Here is a 22635-nt window from a genome sequence, read left to right on the forward strand (position 1 = left end):
CCTTTTGCTAATCATAAAAATACCAGACGGGATTTATGTGGATGAATGTCACGTCTGCCTTGTATTAAAAGTCCACTGTGAGTAAGTGAGGATTTGGGTATATGTACGTTTTCTGTGCAGGTAGCCAGCAGATGAGAAGTAAACCAAGGACTGTTGCAAAAGAGGGCCCCACTTCCATCCCACAGCAGGTCCTGTGTGAGGTTACAAGCCCCAGGACCTTGTGCCAGGAACACCCCTCCACTTGCCCACCCTCACTGATAAAATGGCAACTTGGCAGAACCAGGGAAAGGACTCAGTTTGGGCTTCCATCCCTGGGAATTGCTGAAGCCAGCCTAGCGTGGTATAGTAAGTCCCCTACATATGAACAAGTTGCATTCCAGGAGTGTGTTCATAAGCCCAACAGAGTTAGCCTAGGTACCCAATTAATACCATCAGCTATATAGTACTGTACTGTCATAGGTTTATAGTACTTTTCACACAAGTAATACAAAAAAGCAAACAAAAAACATTTTTAATGTTACAATACGGTACCTTGGAAAGTACAGTAGTCCAGTACAATAGCTGGCATACAGCTGCTGGCATTGAGTGAACAGGTAAGAGGAGTTACTGGCTGGAGGAGGGAGAGGAGGTGGGAGATGGTAGAGATGAAAGGTCATCAGCAATAGGCAACAGAGAGCAAACTGTGATTTCCGTCACACCTGATGTTCACGGCACAGGTTCAGGTTCCTTTCTGGAACCAGATGCACATTAGCATCTTTGAAAGTTCGCGACATGGAGGTTTGTATGTAGGGGCCTTACTGTACTCGAGGTTCCTGGAAAGATCCAAAATGGGGAAACAGAGGGATTTCCCTGGCAGTGCCATGAATATTCATTGGAAGGACTGAGGCTGACGCTCCAATACTTTGGCCACCTGATGGAAAGAGTCGACTTATTGGAAAAGACTGTAATGCTGGGAAAGATCAAGGTCAGGAGGAGAAGGGGACAACAGAGGATGAGGTGGTTGAATGGCATCATTGACTTAATGGACATGGGTTTGAACAAACTCTGGGAGATAGTGAAGCACAGGGAAGCCTGGTGTGCTGCAGTCCATGGGATCACAAAGAGTCAGACATGAATTAGTGACTGAACAGCAACAACCAGTGGTTAGGATTGGTCACTTTCACTGCCAGGGCCCAGGTTCAGTCCCTGGTCCCGGAGCTAAGATCCCCCAAGCTATGGGGCTTAGCCAAAAAGAACAACAAAAAATACCAGAAAACACAGCAAAACAAACAAACAAACAAAAAAAGAGAAAGTAGAGGCTGGACTCCATATCCATTCCACTGTAGACACAATTCATTTTGAGAATCGTGATGTGTTAAGCTCTTTCTCTTTTCTCGGATGCTAGATGTGATAAAAATTGCCAGAGCTTCCCTAAATGGACAAGTTTTGCTTGGTTTCAAGACCAACCAGCCCCATCCCCATCTTTGAGTTCTAAGGATCATGATGTCCATCAGGAAAACCACCGACGATCCCCCCCGGAGTAAAGGGAGCCTGTATCTGTTCTCTTTAGGCAGAATGAGACCGTGATTCCTGGGGAGCTCCCCCTGGTGCAAGAGCTTACCTCCACGCTGCGGGAATGGGCTGTCATCTGGCGCAAGCTGTATGTGGTGAGTTATCCCCAGGCTTGGAGCTAGTGGCACTATTCTTGGGCCCTCAGCCCATCTATTCTGCTACAAGAGGTCAACCATTCCTTAGCTCTGTATGTGGAGTGGGTGCATCTTACATGGACAGTACAATGGTTGATAACCTGCAGACTTCCATTTTCCTGGAGGAGGGTGGCTGATGATACAGGTGGTGGAGGAAGTGCCCGTAAGACATTAGTATTTTTTCCAGTTGACACGCTGATTGTAAGGTTATGAGGATGACAACTGCAAATCCATCATCCTTTCTAAGTGCTTGGAACTATTCATCGTCACAGCAGTCCTAGTCCTATAAAGTAGATGTAATTACTGCCAGTTGATCATTGGAGGGCTTCCCTGGTGGCTCAGACAGTAAAGAATCTGCCCACAGTGCAGGAGACCTAGGTTCAATCCCTGGGTCAGGAAGATCCCCTGGAGATGTGAACGTCTCCAGTATTCTTGCCTGGAGAATTCCATGGACAGAGGAGCCTGGTGGGCTACCATCCATGCAGTCCCCTAGAGTTGGACATGACTGAGCAACTAAAAATATCAGTGGAGAAATTGCAGGACATGCTCTTAGCCTTTCCACCTAACCCAGTGAATAAGCATTTGGCACTTGTCAGTGCTCAGCTATGTTGAGGGCTCCCCTGAGGGTGGCTTTCCCTACTGTGTCCAGTGTGCCTTAGCGATGCTTAAATGTGGGTCACGTTAAACCGTGCTCTAAAGTGTCTTCTTTTTGAGGCCAACTCGTAGTACTGTTGATTACAATAATGGCTTGACGTCAGGATGCTAGCAGGCCAGGTCAGTGGGAAATGGCACAGAAACCAGCACGCTCACTCATAAACCATCCTCCCAAGTTGGGTGTGTGGGTTTGTAATCAAGACAAGGTAAATCTATATATTCAGTGCTCCCATTTCATTTAGTTTATGTTTTCCAATTTCTCCATCCTTTTTTTTGCTGTAGTTGTTCTTTCTCAAGCTTTTACCAAGCATAGTAGAAAGGCTTTTGCATACATATATATATTTTAGAAAATTATGAATTTGTGCCTCACTAAAAAGGTTTGACTAATTTTGCTGTATTTAAAGTCAAGTAAATTTAGCACTTAACAATTTATCAGGCTGGGGGTCCAGTGGCTAAGATTTCATACACTCAATGCAGGGGGCCTGGGTTCAATCCCTGGTCAGGGAACTAGGTCCCACAAGCTGCAACTAACAGTTTGAATGCCATAACTAAAGATTCCATATGCAAGTCAGTATATTAGAAAAAATATTTATCAGGCTAGCCTGCTGCAGTCCATGGGGTCGCTAGGACTCAGACACGACTGAGCGACTTCACTTTCACTCTTCACTTTCATGCATTGGAGAAGGAAATGGCAACCCACTCCAGTGTTCTTGCCTGGAGAATCCCAGGGACGGGGAAGCCTGGTGGGCTGCCATCTATGGGGTCGCACAGAGTTGGACACAACTGAAGCGACTTAGCAGCAGCAGCACCTGGGGCAGCCATCTTGCAGAGACCAAGAACTCTGAGTCTCGTGGCAGCAAGGGTGCACCGGTGTCCACTTGAGGATGCTCTTTGCTCAACACTGAAATGTGCAGAGACTGTTTCCTAAAGTTTCCTCTTTCCTGTAGGCTTCATGGGTAAGCGTCACTAAGTTTTGCCTTCTGTAGGTATCTTCCAGACGTCCATGGCTAAGAATTCTCAGCAGTGTATATTCCCTTATGTGTGAATGACATCAGTGAGGTAATGGACTCAGCTCAGTGCCTGGGAGGCAGTCTCTCTCTCTCTCTCCTCTCTCTCTTTCTTTTTTTTTATGTGGCTATGCTCGTCTTAGTTTTTGTTCAGTCATGTGTATATTCTACATTTTAACTTTCAAAAGCCAGTCTTACTAAGTTATTGAGAGCACCTCACTCTAGACCCTCAGTACTAAAAGCAGGAATCAAACTCATCCTAGTCTAACTTCTAAGAGTTAGTGTGAGATAATTCATCTCCCAAGGCTGTGGTTGTATAGAGTAGACATGCAGTAGAAATCACCAGCCCCTTCTATGGAAAAGCATGTGATTTTTCTCTGCCAGCACATCCTTCAAGGCCCCATTTAAGTCATTTTTTTCTTCATAATGTGTCTTCTAAACCCATCAATCCATAATGTTTCCTTCTGGACTGTGGGAGCACTTACTGGCAAGTCTGTCTGGCCCATGGGGCACGCCGCCTTGTAATGCAAGTGATCTTTTGATCTCTTTTATGTTTTACCCAGGAGAGAGATGACCTTTAAGTCCTTAAATCACAAGCTAGGAGAGGAGAGAGATGCTGTTTTAAGCCCTTTGATCCCCATCGATCATCTTGTCTTTCTATTGAAAACACTCTCTCGTTCCAGTTAATTGATTGGTTAGTGGAAGATGTAACGAGGTTGGTGGATGGGTTAGTTCTTTAACGGATTCTTTCTGGAAATTGGTGAGTGGTGATACGGGTTAGCTGGTAAGTACTGGGAAATGAGATTTTTATAGCTGTAATATACAGCATGGGATGAAATATACAACATTTCTGCTTGCTGAAAGACAACTTTCATGCTTTAGGTCATTGTCTGTGTCTAGTCCATGTCCACAGGTAATTGTGCTGAGTCTGCTGTTGACCAGAAATGGGAAGTAAGTGAGGCAGAGAGGAAGATACATGGTTCATGTATTTGGGCTTCCATACTCTCTTAAGCTCTGGCTGAGGAACTTCCTCTGTGGAGATTCCACTATTTAATAGCAGAATTGGGGTTCTAAGTTAAAAGAAATCCACCCCCCTCTTGGAGACCAGCATGTTTCCCATCTTCATTTGACTCTCATAAGATAATTATTTTGTTATTTGTGAATATTTTTTGATGACTTATAGCTGCAGTTGCTTGACTAAAAGGCGTCCAGTTTGGGAATCTTCATCAGTTGATAAGGCTGAGAATTTGTTCCTGCTTTTGGTAACAAAGCTCACCCATTCAGAGATGATCCATGTCATTATGGAAATCTTGGCCTTCTCCATTTTTTTCCCTGTCTCTTCCTAAAGCATTGACAGTTCACTTCAGGCAGAATTTCTGAAATGCTTTCTCAAAAATTTGAGAGTTTGAGATGGACGTGTACACACTGTTCCTTTAAACATGGATAACCAACACCTACTGTTTAGCACAGGGAACTCTGCTCCATGTTAGGTGGCAGCCTGGATGGGAGGGGAGTTTGGGGGAGAATGGATACATGTTGTTAGTGGTCTATATCCCAATACAAAATAAAAAATTTTTTAAAGTCTTTTATGTCAAAGTAGGAAGACTCAAATAGCAAGCCTTCACTGGGAAAAAAGGAAAAGGAGCCCAGATTTATAGCTTTCAGTCCACTCCCCCAACACACTCTGAGACAAGCAAGTGTGCTCACATCCACATGTGCATGCACATATACACACCCCTACACTTTTACCGGTGTGTGTTTTCTGGTTCTACGTCAGTTCCTTCAGTCTGTGTAAAGATAAATACAGATTTTACTAAAACGCATCAGTACTCCTATCTCTCATGCATTTTCTCCCAGTGATGATGAAACTAGGCATTCTCTCTGGTGTCTTTAAGAACATCTTAGAACGTCTGCATTTCTCTGTAACACATGTCTTAGTTCTCTTCTTTTCAGCCTCAGTTCATGAGAAAATTAGGAGGTAGATATAGTCTCTTAAGTGAGAGGAAAATGCAATCAAATAACCAGATTAAGGCCAGCCATGTAATTATTCTAGAAAGGAAAGATGTTTGTATAATTCTGGTTTCTTCTTAGCATTCAGACTGTAAGCTTATGAAATTACCATAAATATGTTTTAGTGTGGGGGGATGGCCTTGCTAGGGAAAGGGGAACCCATTCATCCAGGCAAGAAAGAAGTGGTAATTCCCACTCTTTCCCTCTTTTATCTTTGTTGTATTAATATTATTTATTGATTTTTCTTTAAATTATCTTCCTTGTGTGCTTTGGTGAAGAAGCAAGCTGTAGGGGACAGATGGGGATTAGAAATTAGGAGGCCTGCTTTCTCATCCTGGCTCTGCTGTAACTGACCCTGGTTTTAGAGCTTGAAGTCTCCATGTGTCTGCTGAATTTGAGGCCCTCTGTAAAAATGATGTAAAATGTGCCTTGTTGACTCCATAGAGTCATAAGGGTATAAAAAGATGGTGGCTGTGAAATATTGTGCAGGCAGACCATCAAGGACCCTGCAAACGTGAGCATGACTGTTTTTATTAAGGTTTTTTTTGTTTGTTTTTTTTTTTTTCTGTGGACCATTTTTAAAGCTTTTATTGAATTTGTCACAGTATTGTTTCTGTGGTTTATGTTTTGATTTTTTGGCTGCCAGTCATGTGGGATCTTAGCTCCTCGACCAGGGATCGAACGCACACCCCCTGCATTGGAAGGCCAAGTGTCAACCTCTGGACCACCAGGGAAGTTCCAAACATGAGCTTATTGATGTTCTAGCTGGAAGTAGCTGCCATCCTGGGTGTCCTCCCGTGGCACAACCTGGCTTGGCATTCCTTTGACCTGACTTGGAGACCCTGAAGCTCCTTTCTGTGTCCCACCTCCTCGCCCAAACGAAGGCCACTTCCTTTGGCTTGTGTTGTCCTCTTAGGTGGTGTGGCCTTGAGCTCTCAGTAACCAGGCTACATGTCTCTCCCCATAGAATTGTGTGCCTCCTTAGCTTAGGTTCCAGTCCTGAGGCAGAGATCTTTCCAGAAAGGAAAGGGGGAGCATGCCAGTGCATCATGCAAATTTACTGCAGTTTCTGGTGAGCTTTGCCTGCACTGCTGATCCTCAGTGGGAGCCGGTGTGCTGGGTGTGTTTTCAGTGCCTGAACAGGGAAGGAGGAGGGAGCATGGTGAAGGAGGAAGTTGTTGCCTGGTAAAATGGCGACACTGGGGACACTGGGGCAGACAGAGGGCCGTTTCTTATATTTGACTTGCTGGGAATTCCCTGGTGGTCCAGTGGGTAGGACTCTACGCTTTCACTGTTGCAGGCCTGGGTTCAGTCCCTGGTCAGAGAACTATGATCCCATAAGCTGCATGACATGGCCAGGAAAAAAAAAGTTCTGACTTGCTACCTTTGTTTGGTTGCTAAGTCATGTCTGACTCTTAATGCAGCTCCATGGACTGTAGCCCACCAGGCTTTTCTGTCCATGGGATTTCCCAGCAAGAATACTGGAGCAGGTTGCCATTTCCTGCTCCCTTGCTTGGTATATGTACTTTTATTATATTCAGAAAAAATAACAAACCTGATAATGCAAACAAATGCAAACAAAAAGAACAGATTCTGAGAGCAGAGATTTTGATTCATGGTGTTCCACTGGTGGATTTTACAAACGAGGGCAAGTCCTTTGACCTCCTAAGTTTTCTTTTCTTCGGCCTCAGTGGTAATTATATATTATACATGCGTTGCAGATTGGCTGTAGAATTCAAAAGGAAAAATCTGTGTGGAACTCCTGGGACAGTGCCGGCATCTTGTGGGCAAGATGTCACAGCCCCTGACTGACTCCCCCTTTAGAACACTGCTTCATGAAAGAGTTGATTCACGATGAAGGGATCCACGTGGAATTTTGCCCTGAAGTAGTATAAGGGTGTGTCTGCCACCTACCCCATGGGTTCCCTTCCAGCCACAGGGTTACTCAGCTACATTAGGTGAATAGTATTTCATCTTTTATTTTCTGTGGCCTCTCAGGATCTTTCGGGTTTTCTCTAGCCGAGGAAAGTAGATCCAGTGAGCTGAACTTTGGTTTCTTTTCCTTCTTCCGTGCTCCGTATGAGTTCGCCCAGATAGAAGGGTGGACTCCTGTGCGTTGAAAAACTTTTACATGACAGATGAATATAATATCTTAAGTGTACTTTTCTAGTGACAACCCAGTTATACTTTCTGAATATGCACAAATCTCTGTCCCACCTTCCAAATGTCCTGTTTTCTCAACTTAAAATCAGGTCTTGAAAACTGACAAGTTAGATTGTATTTTTTAACGAGTGTTATTTACTTATTTAATTTTTGGCCACACTCTGCAGCATGTGGGATCCTAGTTCCCTGATTAGGGATCAAACCGGAGTCCCCCATTCCCCCTGCACTAGAACACAAAGTCCCAACCACTAGACGGCCAAGGAATTCTCTAGAGTATATTTGTGCGGGTGTTGGGGTCAAACTTTTTTTCAGACAGACTGTCCCAGGAATTGTGAGATGTTTGGTCATCATAAACACATCTCTCACCTCACCCTGAGATTAAGTACTGTTTCCCACCTTCCGACTGGAGAAATGGTTTGGTGAGGTTCGATCAGCCAAATTGTTTTGTTCATACAAGTTGAGACTGAACCTGATCCGATTCTCTTATGGGAAAGAGATCATAAAAGAGCCTGGCGGTGGAACGTGGTTAATAGGTCTTATTGAATCAAAGGAATTTAATTGCTAAAATGTACTCTGTTGATACGGGCTTTCCTGGTGGCTTAGTGGTAAAGAATCTGCCTGCCAATGCAAGAAAGATGGGTTCGATCTCTGGTCCAGGAAGATTCCCAGGAAATGGAAATGACAACCCATCCCAGTATTCTTGATTAGGAAATCCCATGAACAAAGGAGCCTAGCAGGCTACAGTCCATGGGGCCACAAAGAGTCGGACACAACTTAGCAACTAAACAACAGCTTCATTGATGAGACTTCTCTGGTCTAGTGGTTAAGACTCTGAATTCACTTCTGGGAACAGGGGTTCATCCCTGGTCAGGGAATTAAGATCCTGCATGTTGCATGGCACAGCCAATAAAAATATTAAAATAAAAATTTAATAAAATGTTCTTTGTTAAAAGTATTGGTCTCCTCTCATTGAAAATTTGCCAGCCAAATAGAACCTAGGGCCAGCATCTGCTGGATCATCAAAAAAGCAAAAGAGTTCCAGAACATCTACTTTTGCTTTATTGACTACGCCAAAGCCTTTGACTGTGTGGATCACTACAAACTATGGAAAATTCTGAAAGATGGGAATCCCAGACCACCTTACCTGCCTCCTGAGAAATCTGTATGCAGATCAAGAAACAACAGTTAGAAATGGACATGGAACAAAAGACTGGTTCCAAATCGGGAAAGGAGTACGTCAAGGCTGTTTATTGTCACCCTGCTTATTTAACTTGTATGCAGAGTGCATCATGAGAAATGCTCGACTGGGTGAAGCACAAGCTGGAATCAAGATTGCTGGGAGAAATATCAATAACCTCAGATATGCAGATGACACCACCCTTATGGCAGAAAGCGAAGAAGAACTAGAGAGTCTCTTGATGAAAGTGAAAGAGCAGAGTGAAAAAGTTAGCTTAAAACTTAAAACATTTAGAAAACTAAGATCATAGCATCTGGTTCCATTACTTCATGGCCAATAGATGGGGAAACAGTGACAGACTATTTTTTTGGGCTCCAAAATCACTGTAGATGGTGATTGCAGCCATGAAATTAAGAGAGGCTTGCTCCTTGGAAGAAGAGTTATGACCAACCTAGACAGCATATTAAAAAGTAGAGACATTACTTTGCCAACAAAGGTCCATCTAGTCAAAGCTATGGTTTTTCCAGTAGTCATGTATGGATGTGAGAGGTGGACCATAAAGAAAGCTAAGCACCAAAGAATTAATGCTTTTGAACTGTAGTGTTGGAGAAGACTCTTATCAGTCCCTTGGACTGCAAGGAGATCCAACCTGCCCATCCTAAAGGAAATCAGTGCTGAATATTCATCGGAAAGACTGATGCTGAAGCTGAAACTCCAGTACTTTGGCTACCTGATGTGAAAAACTGACTCCTTGGAAAAGACCCTTATTCTGGGAAAGATTGAAGGCGAGAGGAGAAGGGGACGACAGAGGATGAGATGGTCGGATGGCATTACCGACTTGATGGGCGTGAGTTTGAGCAAGCTCTGGGAGTTGGTGATGGACACGGAAGCCTGGCGTTCTGCAGCCCATGGTGTCACAAACAGCTGGACATGACTGAGTGACTGAACGGAACCAGACCCACTCCCATAATATACATTTTAAGATATCAGGATGAGTCAGAAGGTTTTCAGGAGGGAGAAACTGTTCTCAAGCAGGATACATTGTTGTTATATAGTCCCTATTACAGAGTTTAAACTGATTTGTTTATTTTCTAATCATCAGTTCTGGGTTTATAGAAAAGGAATGTAGAGGGGAAAAAAAGGGGGTTCTCCTTTCTTCCTCCTTGAGAACCCCAGTCCCCTTTCTTCTACTCGGAGAACCTGGACTTCTTATCAATCTGCCTAGGAATTGACTCTGTCTCTCCCCCCTTTTCTTTCAGTAGAATTATGATGCCAAGGGAAATGGGCATCGTTTTCATTCCATAACTGCTTTTGGTTCCTAAATTGTTGAGGCAGCATATTCTCCTGACCCTCATATTGAGGGTCTTTGATTCAGTGGCAAGTAATAGTTGGAGGTTGTGGCACTCGTAGGAGCCTGGACAACCATGTGTAACTTAAAAGCTTTCAAATGGTTAGAAACAAATCCAGTTACACAGTTAGAGATACAGGGAGCAAACAGTAGAAAGAGAACAATTATAATTATTACAATTAAGATAATTTTCCACTGTGGGGAGCTAGTTAATGTTTCGCAAAGTGAGGTGACTGAGGCTTTGGGAGAATCCATAAACCTGAATCATCTTATTCATGTGTTTGGTAAAGTGAGTAACATTAGTACTCGTATCTGTTATATATGTACAGCATTGGGTGTGAATAATGGCACAAGTCCCTCCTTATGCAGCCGTTAGAATATCTAAGCCCAATCTGTTTTGTAAAACCACCTTTTAAATTTGTATTTGTTCAGCATTTAGAGCTGAAAGTTAGAGCATCAACTTGTAGTATAACATCTCATCTGTAGTTCCCAAAGAGGGAACGAGTATTGTAGCCAGATGATCATACCAGTGAAATACAGATTTTGCCCAAGGAGTTTTAAGGTGTGGCAGATTAATAGGTTTCTCTGGAAGCTCTGAAAATAAGAAGCTATGAATAAAAGTTAGACCTGGGGTGCATCTTCCTATCCAGCCAGGGGGAAGCCACACCCATAGGTATGAGCCACATATCCAGTAGGTCCCGTTTGGAGCAAACCAGTGTGACTGAGGGATCCAGTCCCAATCAGTTCCTGGCCGGCAAGAGAAGGACCTAAACTGGGTTTGGAAAACACAGGAGTGATTGCATTGTATATTTCTTGAGGCAAATATCCCAGTTGTTTCCAATCATTGTAATTAAGTTGGCTAACTTCTTGGGATGGCTCTATTTGTTCCCAGCATATAGGAGCATTAGATAGTACGTGTCCCTTTTCAGGAGTTAGCCATATGACCTCATCCCATATTTGATAAACATCAGGTAGAAAACCACCATATCTAGACCAGTTTACTTTCTTATGTGCAGCAAAATAGTCATTAAACCAAGTTAAAACATAATCAAAATAAAAGTTACATTATGTCCATAGTTGCATCAGTCTGTCTTAGGATTGTTAGATGTCATCAGATCTAGAAGAGGAGTCACATATGCTTGTTGTTGGTGAAGGTATTCTCGGAGTTGAAGAAAGTCCTTTCCTTGAAGTGGAGAAACTCACCTTGGGAAGTCTTCAGTTGATCAGCAAGGGAGTACTCCGCGGACACAGCAATTAGACTGATTGTGGAATGCAGCATAGGAATGAGTCCAGGACAGGAAGGCATTGTCTTGAGGGTCAAACGGCAGACGTCAGGACTCTAGGAGTCAGCAGAAGCAAGCCCACCTAGATTCTCAGGCCTATTTTGGTTCCTGGCTCAACAGCGGCTTGTTTGATAAAAAGGCTGAGTCAGGTGTTTACCTTCCAGTAATGTCTTTTGAAAAGCTGAAAGCTGAGTCACACAGTTTATTTTAAGGCTTCAGGATCTATGACAATGTCTGTGCAGGGAAACAGTCTGTCATAGAGACAGTCCCTTCTTCTTAGGAGCAGTTTGAGCGCTCATTGAAGCTACAGGTAAAACTTGAAAACCAACTCTCTTGTGTTTCCTGAGTTAACTTATGCAGATGTCTCTTAATAATGTCAGTAGCTTTTTTCTTCCTTTCCTGATGATTGGGGTCTCCAGTAACAGTGTAAGTTATATTCTATTCCTAGAGCTTTTGACACCCCTTGAGTTACAGCAGCTTTAAAGCTGGAGCATTGTTGCTCTGAACTTTAGAGTTTAAGATCCCACTTACATCATGAGAAGTCAGTACACTAAAATTTTGCCCATTAATAAACTTATGAGCTTTAGGTATTAGCAAAACAATAGTAACAATTACCCTTAAGCAATGTGGCCATAGCCTTTATTTTCAGTAACAAAGAAACGAAACTATGAGCCTCTGGGCAAGCTCAAAGTTGGAGCCTACAAGAGAGCAATTTGAAGAGCCTTAAAGCCTTAAGAGTAACTAGAGACCAAACCAGTTTGTTGGTTTGGACCTGCTGAGTCTCAGTTACAAGTTTATATAAAGGCCAGGCAAATTCCCCATAACATGGGATCCAAATGTGGCAGTAGCCTGTAATGCCCAAGAATCGTTTCAATTGTCTTGAAGTCATAGGTAGAGGATTATCTAACATAGGTTTAACTCTAGAAAACATCCTTCAAATCAATGATTGAAAAATATTTGGCTTGTCCAGACAGCCCCATTACTGTAGTGGATCAGGAGGAAAGCAGACCAGGGGCTTTAGTGAGCAGAAAGTTGCCCCAGTGTCCAAAAGAAAATCGACCTGTTGCAGGAAGAGGGACCCCTTCCAGGGCCCAAAACTGGGCTCTTGTCTAACACTCGGAAATAAATTGTCCGAGGAGACACATGTGCTGACAAAGCAAGAGATTTTATTGGGAAAGGGCATCCGGGAGGAGAGCAGTAGGGTAAGGGAACCCAGGAGAACTGCTCTGCCACGTGGCTCGCAGTGTCGGGTTTTATGGTGATGGGATTAGTTTCCAGGTGGTCTTTGACCAATCATTATAATTCAGAGTCTTTCCTGGTGGCGCATCGCTCAGCCAAGATGGATGCTAGCGAGAGGGATTCTGGGAAGTAGATGGACACGCGGTGTCTCCTTTAGACCTTTCCCGAACTCTTCCTGTTGGTTGTGGCTTATTAGTTCCGTATTCCTTATCAGGATCTCCTGTCATAAAACAGCTCATGCAGGTGGTTACTATGGTACCTGGCCACAGTGGGCGGTTTCAATCAGTGTGCTTCCCCTAACGTGGACGGAGGAGCCTGGTGGGCTACAGTCCATGGGGTTGCAAAGAGTTGGACACAACTGAGCGACTTCACTTTCACTTTCTTTTCCCCTAACAGACTGATTGGCCCTGCACAGATATGATACCTGGGGTACCTCAGGTGTTACTAGGATGGGAGCTTGTGTGGGGACTCCTGGACACCTTCAGTCCCAATTGTCTTGAGAGTCTGACCCGTGGGGCCTACACCTAGGAGGGAGTCTCTTCTCTGGGATGGTCCTTTGCAGACAGGACATGGAGCCAGGGGTGGCTTAGATGCCTGAGGGCAATCTCCCTCTTTCCACAATAATAACAAGTCCGTCCCTTTTCACCTGGGTCCCTCTGGGCATTTTTCTCAGGCTGTTTCGGAGCAGGTCTAACAGCCTTTGTTGGGGCTTCAGTCTTTTGCCTGGTTCTTCTTTGCCTCTTATTTTCCTCCTTATATTCTCTACCATAATATACCATCTGAGCTAGCTGTAACAGTTTTCCTAAAGACTGATTTGGTCCAATGGCTGTTTTTGTAACTTACAGCAGATATCTGGAGCTCACTGAGGGAGAAATCTATCTTTTAAGATCATTACTCCTCTGCACTTTCAAGATTGACATCAGTAAACCTGTGGAGAGCCTCCTGTATTCTGTACTAGGAGTTTATCAGGAATTTCCTTCTCTCCCTGTTCTATGTCAGCCAACTGAGCGTAAAGTCTTAGCATGTGCTTACTAAAGTCTTACAAGAATACATCTGGCCAAGTGGCTCTATTATGGGAACTATTTGGCTCCCGGTAGGAAGGAGGGCTATTTAATGTTCTTCTTTCTCCTTGTCTCATGTTCAAGCCATTCATCTCCAAAAGTAGTAGCTTCTCCCAAAACTTACGCTCTCAAGTCATGAGTCAGCATCTGTCCCACGACGTGCATTACATCTCACCAAGTAATGTCATAAAGTAAAGATAGTCCCATAAAGGCGTCTATATACTTTTCAGTTCAGTTCAGTTGCTCAGTTGTGTCTGACTCTTTGCAACACCGTGGACTGCAGCATGCCAGGCCTCCCTGTCCATCACCAACTCCCGGAGTTTGTCCATTGAGTCATTGATGCCATCCAGCCATCTCATCCTCTGTCATCCCCTTCTCCACCGACCTTCAATCTTTCCCAGCATCAGGGTCTTTTCAGATGAGTCAGTTCTTTGCATCAGGTGGCCAAAGTATTGGAGTCTCAGCTTCAACATCAGTCCTTCCAATGAATATTCAGGACTGATTTCCTTTAGGATGAACTGGTTGGATCTCCTTGTAGGCCAAGGGACTCTCAAAAGTCTTCTCCAACACCACAGTTCAAAAGCATCAATTCTTTGGCGCTCAGCTTACTTTATGGTCCAGCTCTCTCATACATACATGACTGCTGGAAAAACCATAGCCTTGACTAGACAGACCTTTGTTGGCAAAGTAATGTCTCTGCTTTTGAATATGCTGTCTAGGTTGGTCATAACTTTCCTTCCAAGGAGTAAGCGTCTTTTAATTTCATGGCTGCAATCACCATCTGCAGTGATTTTGGAGCCCCCCCAAAATAAAGTCTGCCACTGTTTCTACTGTTTCCCCATCTATTTGCCATGAAGTGATGGGACCAGAGGCCATGATCTTAGTTTTCTGAATGTTGAGCTTTAAGCCAACTTTTTCACTCTCCTCTTTCACTTTCATCAAGAGGCTCTTTAGTTATATATTTTTCTGAATCTTCTAAATAGTCTCAACCACAATTGGTACTGTTTGAATTTCTACCGAGACTGAGGCAACCCCTACTGGAAGCGTGCCCTGATTCTCAGCCTGTTCAGTTGGGAGCCCCAGATACAGGGGCAAAGTAAGAGAACAGGAGGCAGCTGAAGGTTTCACACCCAAATCTGCACCCTTAGGACATGAGTCTGGCATGTCTCTCAGAGAGATAAAGAGCGACACATGTCACTTCTGCTCATTTCTTTTCTATGAAGCTGGTCTAGTTGTAAAATGGTATCATAATTGAGAGACCATTTAACAAGCCAGTGCTCCCCATCTTCCAAAGGATACCGTGGCCATTCAGTATCAAAGAAGATCAGGCATGTCTTTTTAAATTCTGGGGATCCAATTTGTCCCAGCTTTTTTTTTTTTTCTTTTAATACATTTTAAAGGAGTCGTTTTGGAACTGTTAGCTCCCATCTATAAGAGAGAAAAAAGCAGCATCCACAGATGTGGCTTCTTTCCAACAGAAGCGTCCTTCCCTGCTCTAGATGGGGGTGTAGACAGACTCTCCACCAAAGCTTTCCATCCCTGGTCGGACTTGGTCTGTCCGTTACCAACACAGGCATCTTACTCGTCCCTCCCAGTTCTACCACCAGGGTGGGGTGGGGATGCACCAGGGGTAGACCTGATGACACCCCAGACTTAGTTTCATACACCAAAACCTTTGATGTGCCCTTTTTTCTGATGCCAAGTGGGGTGGAGCAGAGTAGCTTTCCCGGAATGTTTCCCAAGCTGTGCCTACTAGGGGAGGGATCCATCTTATGTGTGCCCGTGCCCATTCTTGAGTACAGTCCTGACCTCAGTAGAAGTGGTGAGTCATTGCCACATCCTATAGCGAAAGAGGTGGTGGAGGGTTGGCTAGTGAGGAACAAGTGATTTTTGTCCTCGAGCTACGAGGACCAATCCTTCCAGTTCATTTCCAGAGTTTTCACAAAAGAGTGTCTAAGGAGTTGAGACAGAAGCCACCAGAGAGCCTCCGCTGGTCCACTGAGAGCTAGCACTACCAAAGGAGGAAGCCCACCGCATCTCCAGACTGAGAGCTAGTGCTACCAAAGGAGGAAGCCCACTGCATTTCCAGTCTGAGCAGATCCTGCAGTTCCCAGTCTGTGTCCTCATAAACCTCACGGTCACCAGCAGTGCTTCTACCCATATAGATAGGAGACACAACCGTGACAAAGACTCACTTTCAGGTCGCTGGCCCCTGAGGCAGGCGGCCAAGCTAGTAACCTCTAGCCTGAGAGTCATTCCTGGAGCTAGAGTTCCACCTCTCTCCATACAGGCTCCTAGGAAGTTTCTAGCAAGGCTTGCCTAGTCTACCAAGGCTTGCCTAGTCTACCAAGGCTAAGTGCTTCCATACATGGGGTTTCTAAGTAAAAGTACACAGTAACAGCATGAGTCACAAGTCCCTTGAAAGTCTATGATCCAACAGATTAAGTTAGTAGTTCTAATTCCCCACGTGATTATGAAGTGGTCAAAGAGACCAGGAAAAGCTGACCGAGAAAGGAAAGTTCAGTCCACATGCTTCGCCCGTTTCTGACTGCTCCCCTCGAAGGGATATTGGGTGTCTCTTGGCATTGGCAGGTCAGTTAAAACCCCGCTAAGGCTCCCCCTTTTGGCGCTGCCTTCAGTCATTATGAGGCACTGGGAAACTGAAGAGCAGGGCTCAGTGTTCCCTTCACACAGGGCGTGTCATTCATTCACACAAGCACACGGTAGAGTTAGTAAAGTAAATCAGAAAACATGTGTAGTGAGAAAGCTGAGAGGCTAGAGCTCTGAGTGTTCTTCCTTTGTCCTGAAGATCTCAGACAAGCCCCCAGGATGATAGCTTACTGTGAATGATGTCGGATTTGTGATCTCCAAAGAAAAAGATCTAGCTTTGGAACCAGGGACCAGGCTTAATCACTTAAGAGCTTTTGTGTAGCAGAGTTTTATTAAAGTAGGAAAAGGGACAGAGAAAGCGTGTGACATAGACATCAAAAGAGGGACAGAGAGTGCCCCCCTCGCTGCTGTTAGCAAGTGAGTTATATACTTTTTAATTAATTATTATAATAAATCAAAAGAATGTCTCAAGTTTGTGAAAATCTTACCAGACCCACTCCCACGATTTACATTTTGAGATAACAGGATTAAAACTTAACAACAGAAATATCCTACCAGACCCATTCCCACAATATACATTTTAAGATATCAGGGTTAGTCCGAAGGTTTTCAGGAAGGAGAAACTGTCCTCAAGCAGGATACGTTGTTGTTGTATAGTCCCTAGTTCAGTTCAGTCGCTCAGTCGCGTCCGACTCTTTGCGACCCCATGAATCGCAGCATGCCAGGCCTCCTTGTCCATCACCAACTCCCAGAGTTCACTCAAACTCATGTCCATCGAGTCGGTGATGCCATCCAGCCATCTCATCCTCTGTTGTCCCCTTCTCCTCCTGCCCACAGTCCCTCCCAGCATTAGAGTCTTTTCCAGTAAGTCAACTCTTCGCATGAGGTGGCCAAATATTGGAGTTTCAGCTTTAGCATCAGTCCTTCCAGTGAACACCCAGGACTGATCTCCTTTAATGGACTGGCTGGATCTCCCTGCAGTCCAAGGGACTCTCAACAGTCTTCTCCAACACCACAGTTCAAAAGCATTAATTCTTCGGCACTCAGCTTTCTTTATAGTCCAACTCTCACATCCATACATGACCACTGGATAAACCATAGCCTTGACTAGACGGACCTTTGTTGGCAAAGTAATATCTCTGCTTTTTAATATGCTGTCTAGGTTGGTCATAACTTTCCTTCCAAGGAGTAAGCATCTTTTAATTTCATGGCTGCAGTCACCATCTGCAGTGATTTTGGAGCGCCCCCCCCAAAATAAAGTCAGCCACTGTTTCCACTGTTTGTCCATCTATCTGCTATGAAGTGATGGGACCAGATGCCATAATCTTAGTTTTGAGCTTGAAGCCAACTTTTTCACTCTCCTCTTTCACTTTCATCAAGAATTTTTTAGTTCCTCTTCACTTTCTGCCATAAGGGTAGTGTCATCTGCATATCTGAGGTTATTGAAATTTCTCCTGGCAATCTTGATTCCAGCTTGTGCTTCTTCCAGCCCAGCGTTTCTCATGATGTACTCTGCATAGAAGTTAAATGAGCAGAGTGACAATATACAGCCTTGACGTACTCCTTTTCCTATTTGGAACCAGTCTGTTGGTCCATGTCCAGTTCTAACTGTTGCTTCCTGACCTGCATATAGGTTTCTCAAGAGGCAGGTCAGGTGGTCTGGTATTCCCATCTCTTTCAGGATTTTCCACAGTTTATTGTGATCCACACAGTCAAAGGCTTTGGCATAGTCAATAAAGCAAAAATAGATGTTTTTCTGGAACTCTCTTGCTTTTTCCATGATCCAGCAGATGATTGCAATTTGATCTCTGGTTCCTCTGCCTTTTCTAAGACCAGGTTGAATGTCTGGAAGTTCATGGTTCATGTATTGCTGAAGCCTGGCTTGGAGAATTTTGAGCATTACTTCACTAGCGTGTGAGATGAGTGCAATTGTGTGGTATCTTGAGCATTCTTTGACATTGCCTTTCTTTGGGATTGGAATGAAAACTGACCTTTTCCAGTCCTGTGGCCACTGTTGAGTTTTCCAAATTTGCTGGGATATTGAGTGCAGCACTTTCACAGCATCATCTTTCAGGATTTGAAATAGCTCAACTGGAATTCCATCACCTCCACTAGCTTTGTTCGTAGTGATGCTTTCTAAGGTTTACTTGACTTCACATTCCAGGATGTCTGGCTGTAGGTGAGTGATCACACCATCGTGATTATCTGGGTCAGGAATCTCTTTTTTGTACAGTTCTTTTGTGTATTCTTGCCATCTCTTCTTAATATCTTCTGCTTCTGTTAGGTCTAGACCATTTCTGTCCTTTATCGAGCCCATCTTTGCATGAAATGTTCCCTTGGTATCTCTAGTTTTCTTGAAGAGATCTCTAGTCTTTCCCATTCTGTTGTTTGCCTCTGTTTCTCTGCATTGATCACTGAGGAAGGCTTTCTTATCTCTTCTTGCTGTTCTTTGGAACTCTGCATTCAGATGCTTATATCTTTCCTTTTCTCCTTTGCTTTTCGCTTCTCTTCTTTTTACAGCTATTTGTAAGGCCTCCCCAGACAGCCATTTTGCCTTTTTGAGTTTCTTTTCCATGAGAATGGTCCTAATCCCTTTCTCCTGTACAATGTCATGAACCTCCATCCATAGTTCTTCAGGCACTTTGTCTATCAGATCTAGTCCCTTAAATCTATTTCTCACTTCCACTGTATAATCATAAGGGATTTGATTTAGGTTATCCCTGAATGGTCTATTGGTTTTCCCCACTTTCTTCAATTTCAGTCTGAATTTGGCAATAAGGAGTTCATGATCTGAATCACAGTCAGCTCCCGGTCTTGTTTTTGCTGACTGTAGAGAGTTTAAACTGAGTTGTTTGTTGTGTAATCATCAATTCTGGGTTTAAAGAAAAAAAAAAGTTTTGTGTGACTAAGGAATATAGAGGGAAAAAAAGCCTGTCCTTTCCTCTTCCTTGAAAATTCCAGACCCCTTTCTCCTCCGTGAGAACCCCAAACCCTTTCTCCTCAGAACCCTGAACTTCGTATCAGTCTGCCTAGGAATTGACTTTCTCAGTACTTAAGCTGGCCTCATGATTGAAACTGACATCTGACCACTTAGTCCCAAAGGACAGAAAATTCCTATAGAAACCTTTGTCCTGGTGTCAGAGTTCTGTATCTGTGGGTCACAAGCCCTGTTTCAGTGTGTGGCTCTCATGAGAGGCAAGAGGAGGTAGGATGATGGCCAGAACAGGGTAGAGGGGGTGCTTTGGGTATTTTTCCAGTTTTGTTTTCCTCTGGCTTTGGTACCTGGCTTTTAGAATTTCTTGCATTGCTTCCAGAGGCAAAAACTGCCTTTTACTGGAATCTTTTCTTTAAAACCTGAGCTTTCGCTAGCCAGGCTGTCTGCTTGTCTGACAGAGAGAAAGCACTAGCCGGAGTGGGAAGGTGTGGTTCCCATCTTCCCAGAACTGAGGGTCGGTGCAGCGCAGTACGCAGAGAGACCTGGATACCATCCTGGATCCCACGGGGTCCAGATACTTGGAAAAGACATGAGATTCATTTTGAAGGGCTATTATTATATGGGGGCAATTTGATATGGAGCCACCCCAGTGTGTGAATACATCAGAGTGAGATGGTCAGATATAGTTAATCAGGAAGTTGCTTAGAGGAGTAATTGAATCTAGTATCTCAGCCATAGACTCCAAGACGCTTATCCTGGGGAACGGATCTCAGTGCTGGTCCCCTTATTTTACCGATGGTCATATCCCAGAGAGAATAATTTGCTCAAAGTCACTTAGCAAGTTGGTCATTAAATTAAAGATAGAAACTAAGTAAGTTCCTGTACTTCCAGCAAAGAACATTTACATGGAAGAGGAGAGGTTGGTGAGCAGAGGAAATACTGATTCTTTTGCAGAGGGAGAGATGAAGTAGAAGGCCAGAGAAGAGGCTTTTGACTGTGGTCTGCATTCTTTGGGAAAGAAGATGGAGAATAGAATCTGGGTTTTCTGACACCCATTGTCTCCATGACCCCGGAATGTCTAATTTACTCAATGGATGTTTTCTGTATTCCTGCTACTATTGAAGACAAAGCTGTTTTTCTTTTCCACCTGTCACTCTGACTTTAATCTCCAGAAATTCTTTTTTTTTGAATATATGATTTGTATTGGAGGTGGCTCAGTGGTAAAGAAGCCGCTTGCCCTTGCAGGAGATACGGGTCTGATCCCTGGGTCACGAAGATCCCATGGAGAAGGAAAAGGCAACCTGCTTCAGTATTCTTGCCTGGGAAATTCCACGGACAGAGGAGCCTGGCAGGCTGCAGTCCATGGGGTTGATGAGTCGGACCCGATTTAGTGACTAAATAACAATAAGAATAGCTGTGTAATTGATTTACAATGTTGTGTTAGTTCAGATGTACAGCAAAGTGAATCAGTTATATATATACATATACCCACACTTTTAGATTCTTTCCCCCTATAGGTCATAACAGCATTGAGTAGCATTCTCTGTTCTATACAGTAGGTCCTTATTAGTTATCTATTATATATATAGTAGTGTTTATATGGGAGAAGGCAATGGCACCCCCCTCCAGTACTCTTGCCTGGAAAATCCCATGGACGGAGGAGCCTGGTAGGCTGCAGTCCACGGGGTCACTAAGAGTCAGACATGACTGAGCGACTTCACTTTCACTCTTCACTTTCATGCATTGGAGAAGGAAATGGCAACCCACTCCAGTGTTCCTGCCTGGAGAATCCCAGGGACGGGGGAGCCTGGTGGGCTGCCGTCTGTGGGGTCGCACAGAGTCGGACACGGCTGAAGCGGCTTAGCAGCAGCAGCAGCAGCAGTGTTTATATGTCCGTCCCAATCTCCCAGTTTATCCCTTCCCTTCTCCCTGTACCCCCAGGTAACCATAAGAATCATAAAAAGATACCCAGAATAGAGATGCAAAAAGTGAGACCTCAAAGATCACCAAGAGGGAGAAGTTTTCAGCAAATGCAGAAATATCTATACTGTCTGGTTGGAGGAATATTTAGATTTCTCTATTTTGTGTAGCTCGACAACTAAGGAGAACCTACTGTGTTGCTCAGAGCTTTCTCCTCAGTGCTCCGTGGCGACCTAAATGGGAAGGAAATCCTAACAGGGGATGTATGTATATGTATTACTGACTCACTTTGCTATGCAACAGAACGTAACATAGCATTATAAAGCAACTACAATAAAAAACAATTTTAAAAAGTTTCTTGAACTGAAACCAGGGTGTCATTTTAAGTCCGAGCTGTCACAGTTTGCTTTTCATTCACTCCTGTGTCCAGACTTGTGCTGACTTTTGCAGGGAGGATCAAAGACATTATTAAACACATTCCTTGCCCTCCTGAATTATGTGACAATGTGTGTGTGTGCGCCCAGTCACTCAGTTGTGTTGGACTCTTTGTGACCCCTTGGACTGTATGAAGCCCCCCAGGCTTCTCGGTCCATGGAATTCTCCAGGGAAGAATACTGGAGTGGGTTGCCATTGCCTTCTCCAGAGGATCTTCCTGACCCAGGGATTGAACCCATGTCTGCTGTGACTCTTGGTGGATTCTTAGCCTGCTGAGCCACCAGGGAATGCCCGCTAGTACAAAGACTGAAATTAGTAGGGCTAGAGAGAGTAGGAAAGGCACACTAGCGGGGGTAAAGATGGAGGCCTGAGTCCTTGACTCCTGGTTTTACAGACAGAGCTTGATTTCCCCCTCTCCTGTCCTTACTTGCTCTCCTAGGAATCCATAAAGTGTCAGGAACCAGCTCCTGCACAGGACATCCTCTTAGAACAATCTTAGGAATGTGGTAATAAAATCCATTTTCTTACAGTCAGAGACTGCATCCTTTGGTGTGTTCCAGCTTGTCTATTCAGAACTAACTTGGCACAGTGATCGCCAGAAGAATGGCCGTCTTCATACTTCTTGGGGGGAACTCTTGGCAAACCAGGCTGATATGGACAGGCAGTAATTAAATTGCCCTGGATAGTGTCTAATATAATTGAGACCAAGAACTTGTGAAAAAGTACCCCACACAAAGAGCTGTCTCTCATAGGCAGTCCTTGGAGACTTGATGCTCTTTCTTTACTGTATTATAAGACCTAATATCTTAATTAAAATGAGAAAATATTGGGGGGAAAAACAAGGAGCAGACAAATAATTTGCAAGAAATAAAAGATCCTTTTCTGCCTAGAGGCTTTGAAAGGCAAAATTTTATGGCTTGCTTTCTCAGTTTGAAAGACAAGGACATGGAAATATTTTATATGGAAATGAATGAATAAAAAGGCAGGATTATTTTACCTTTTCTTTTCAAAAATGAGATTTTAAAAGAAGTTTCATTTATGTTTTTCTAAAGACTGATGAGGAAGAGACAATTCAGAAAATGCTAAAAGCCTAAAATGCAGGTGGTTT

General features: G+C 43.9%; 1 protein-coding gene across 5 annotated transcripts in view; it reads left to right on the forward strand.

Annotated features, from left to right (window-relative positions):
• The window catches only part of DOCK5 (dedicator of cytokinesis 5), a 278155-nt gene that overhangs the window by 114424 nt on the left and 141096 nt on the right, over nucleotides 1–22635 (forward strand). For 4 of the 5 annotated variants that reach the window (XR_008199821.1, XM_052645001.1, XM_052645003.1 and 1 more), the window contains exon 5: nucleotides 1550–1646. Coding sequence is in view for 3 of the 5 variants with exons in the window: in XM_052645001.1 (XP_052500961.1) it covers nucleotides 1550–1646 (97 nt within the window). In the remaining 2 variants the exon portion in view is untranslated. Of the gene's footprint in view, nucleotides 1–1549; nucleotides 1647–22635 lie in introns of those variants that run through there. The other variant, XM_052645004.1, reaches the window with a different exon arrangement.

The sequence above is a fragment of the Budorcas taxicolor genome, chromosome 8, assembly GCF_023091745.1.
Source record: "Budorcas taxicolor isolate Tak-1 chromosome 8, Takin1.1, whole genome shotgun sequence".
Classification (NCBI taxonomy): Eukaryota; Metazoa; Chordata; class Mammalia; order Artiodactyla; family Bovidae; genus Budorcas; species Budorcas taxicolor.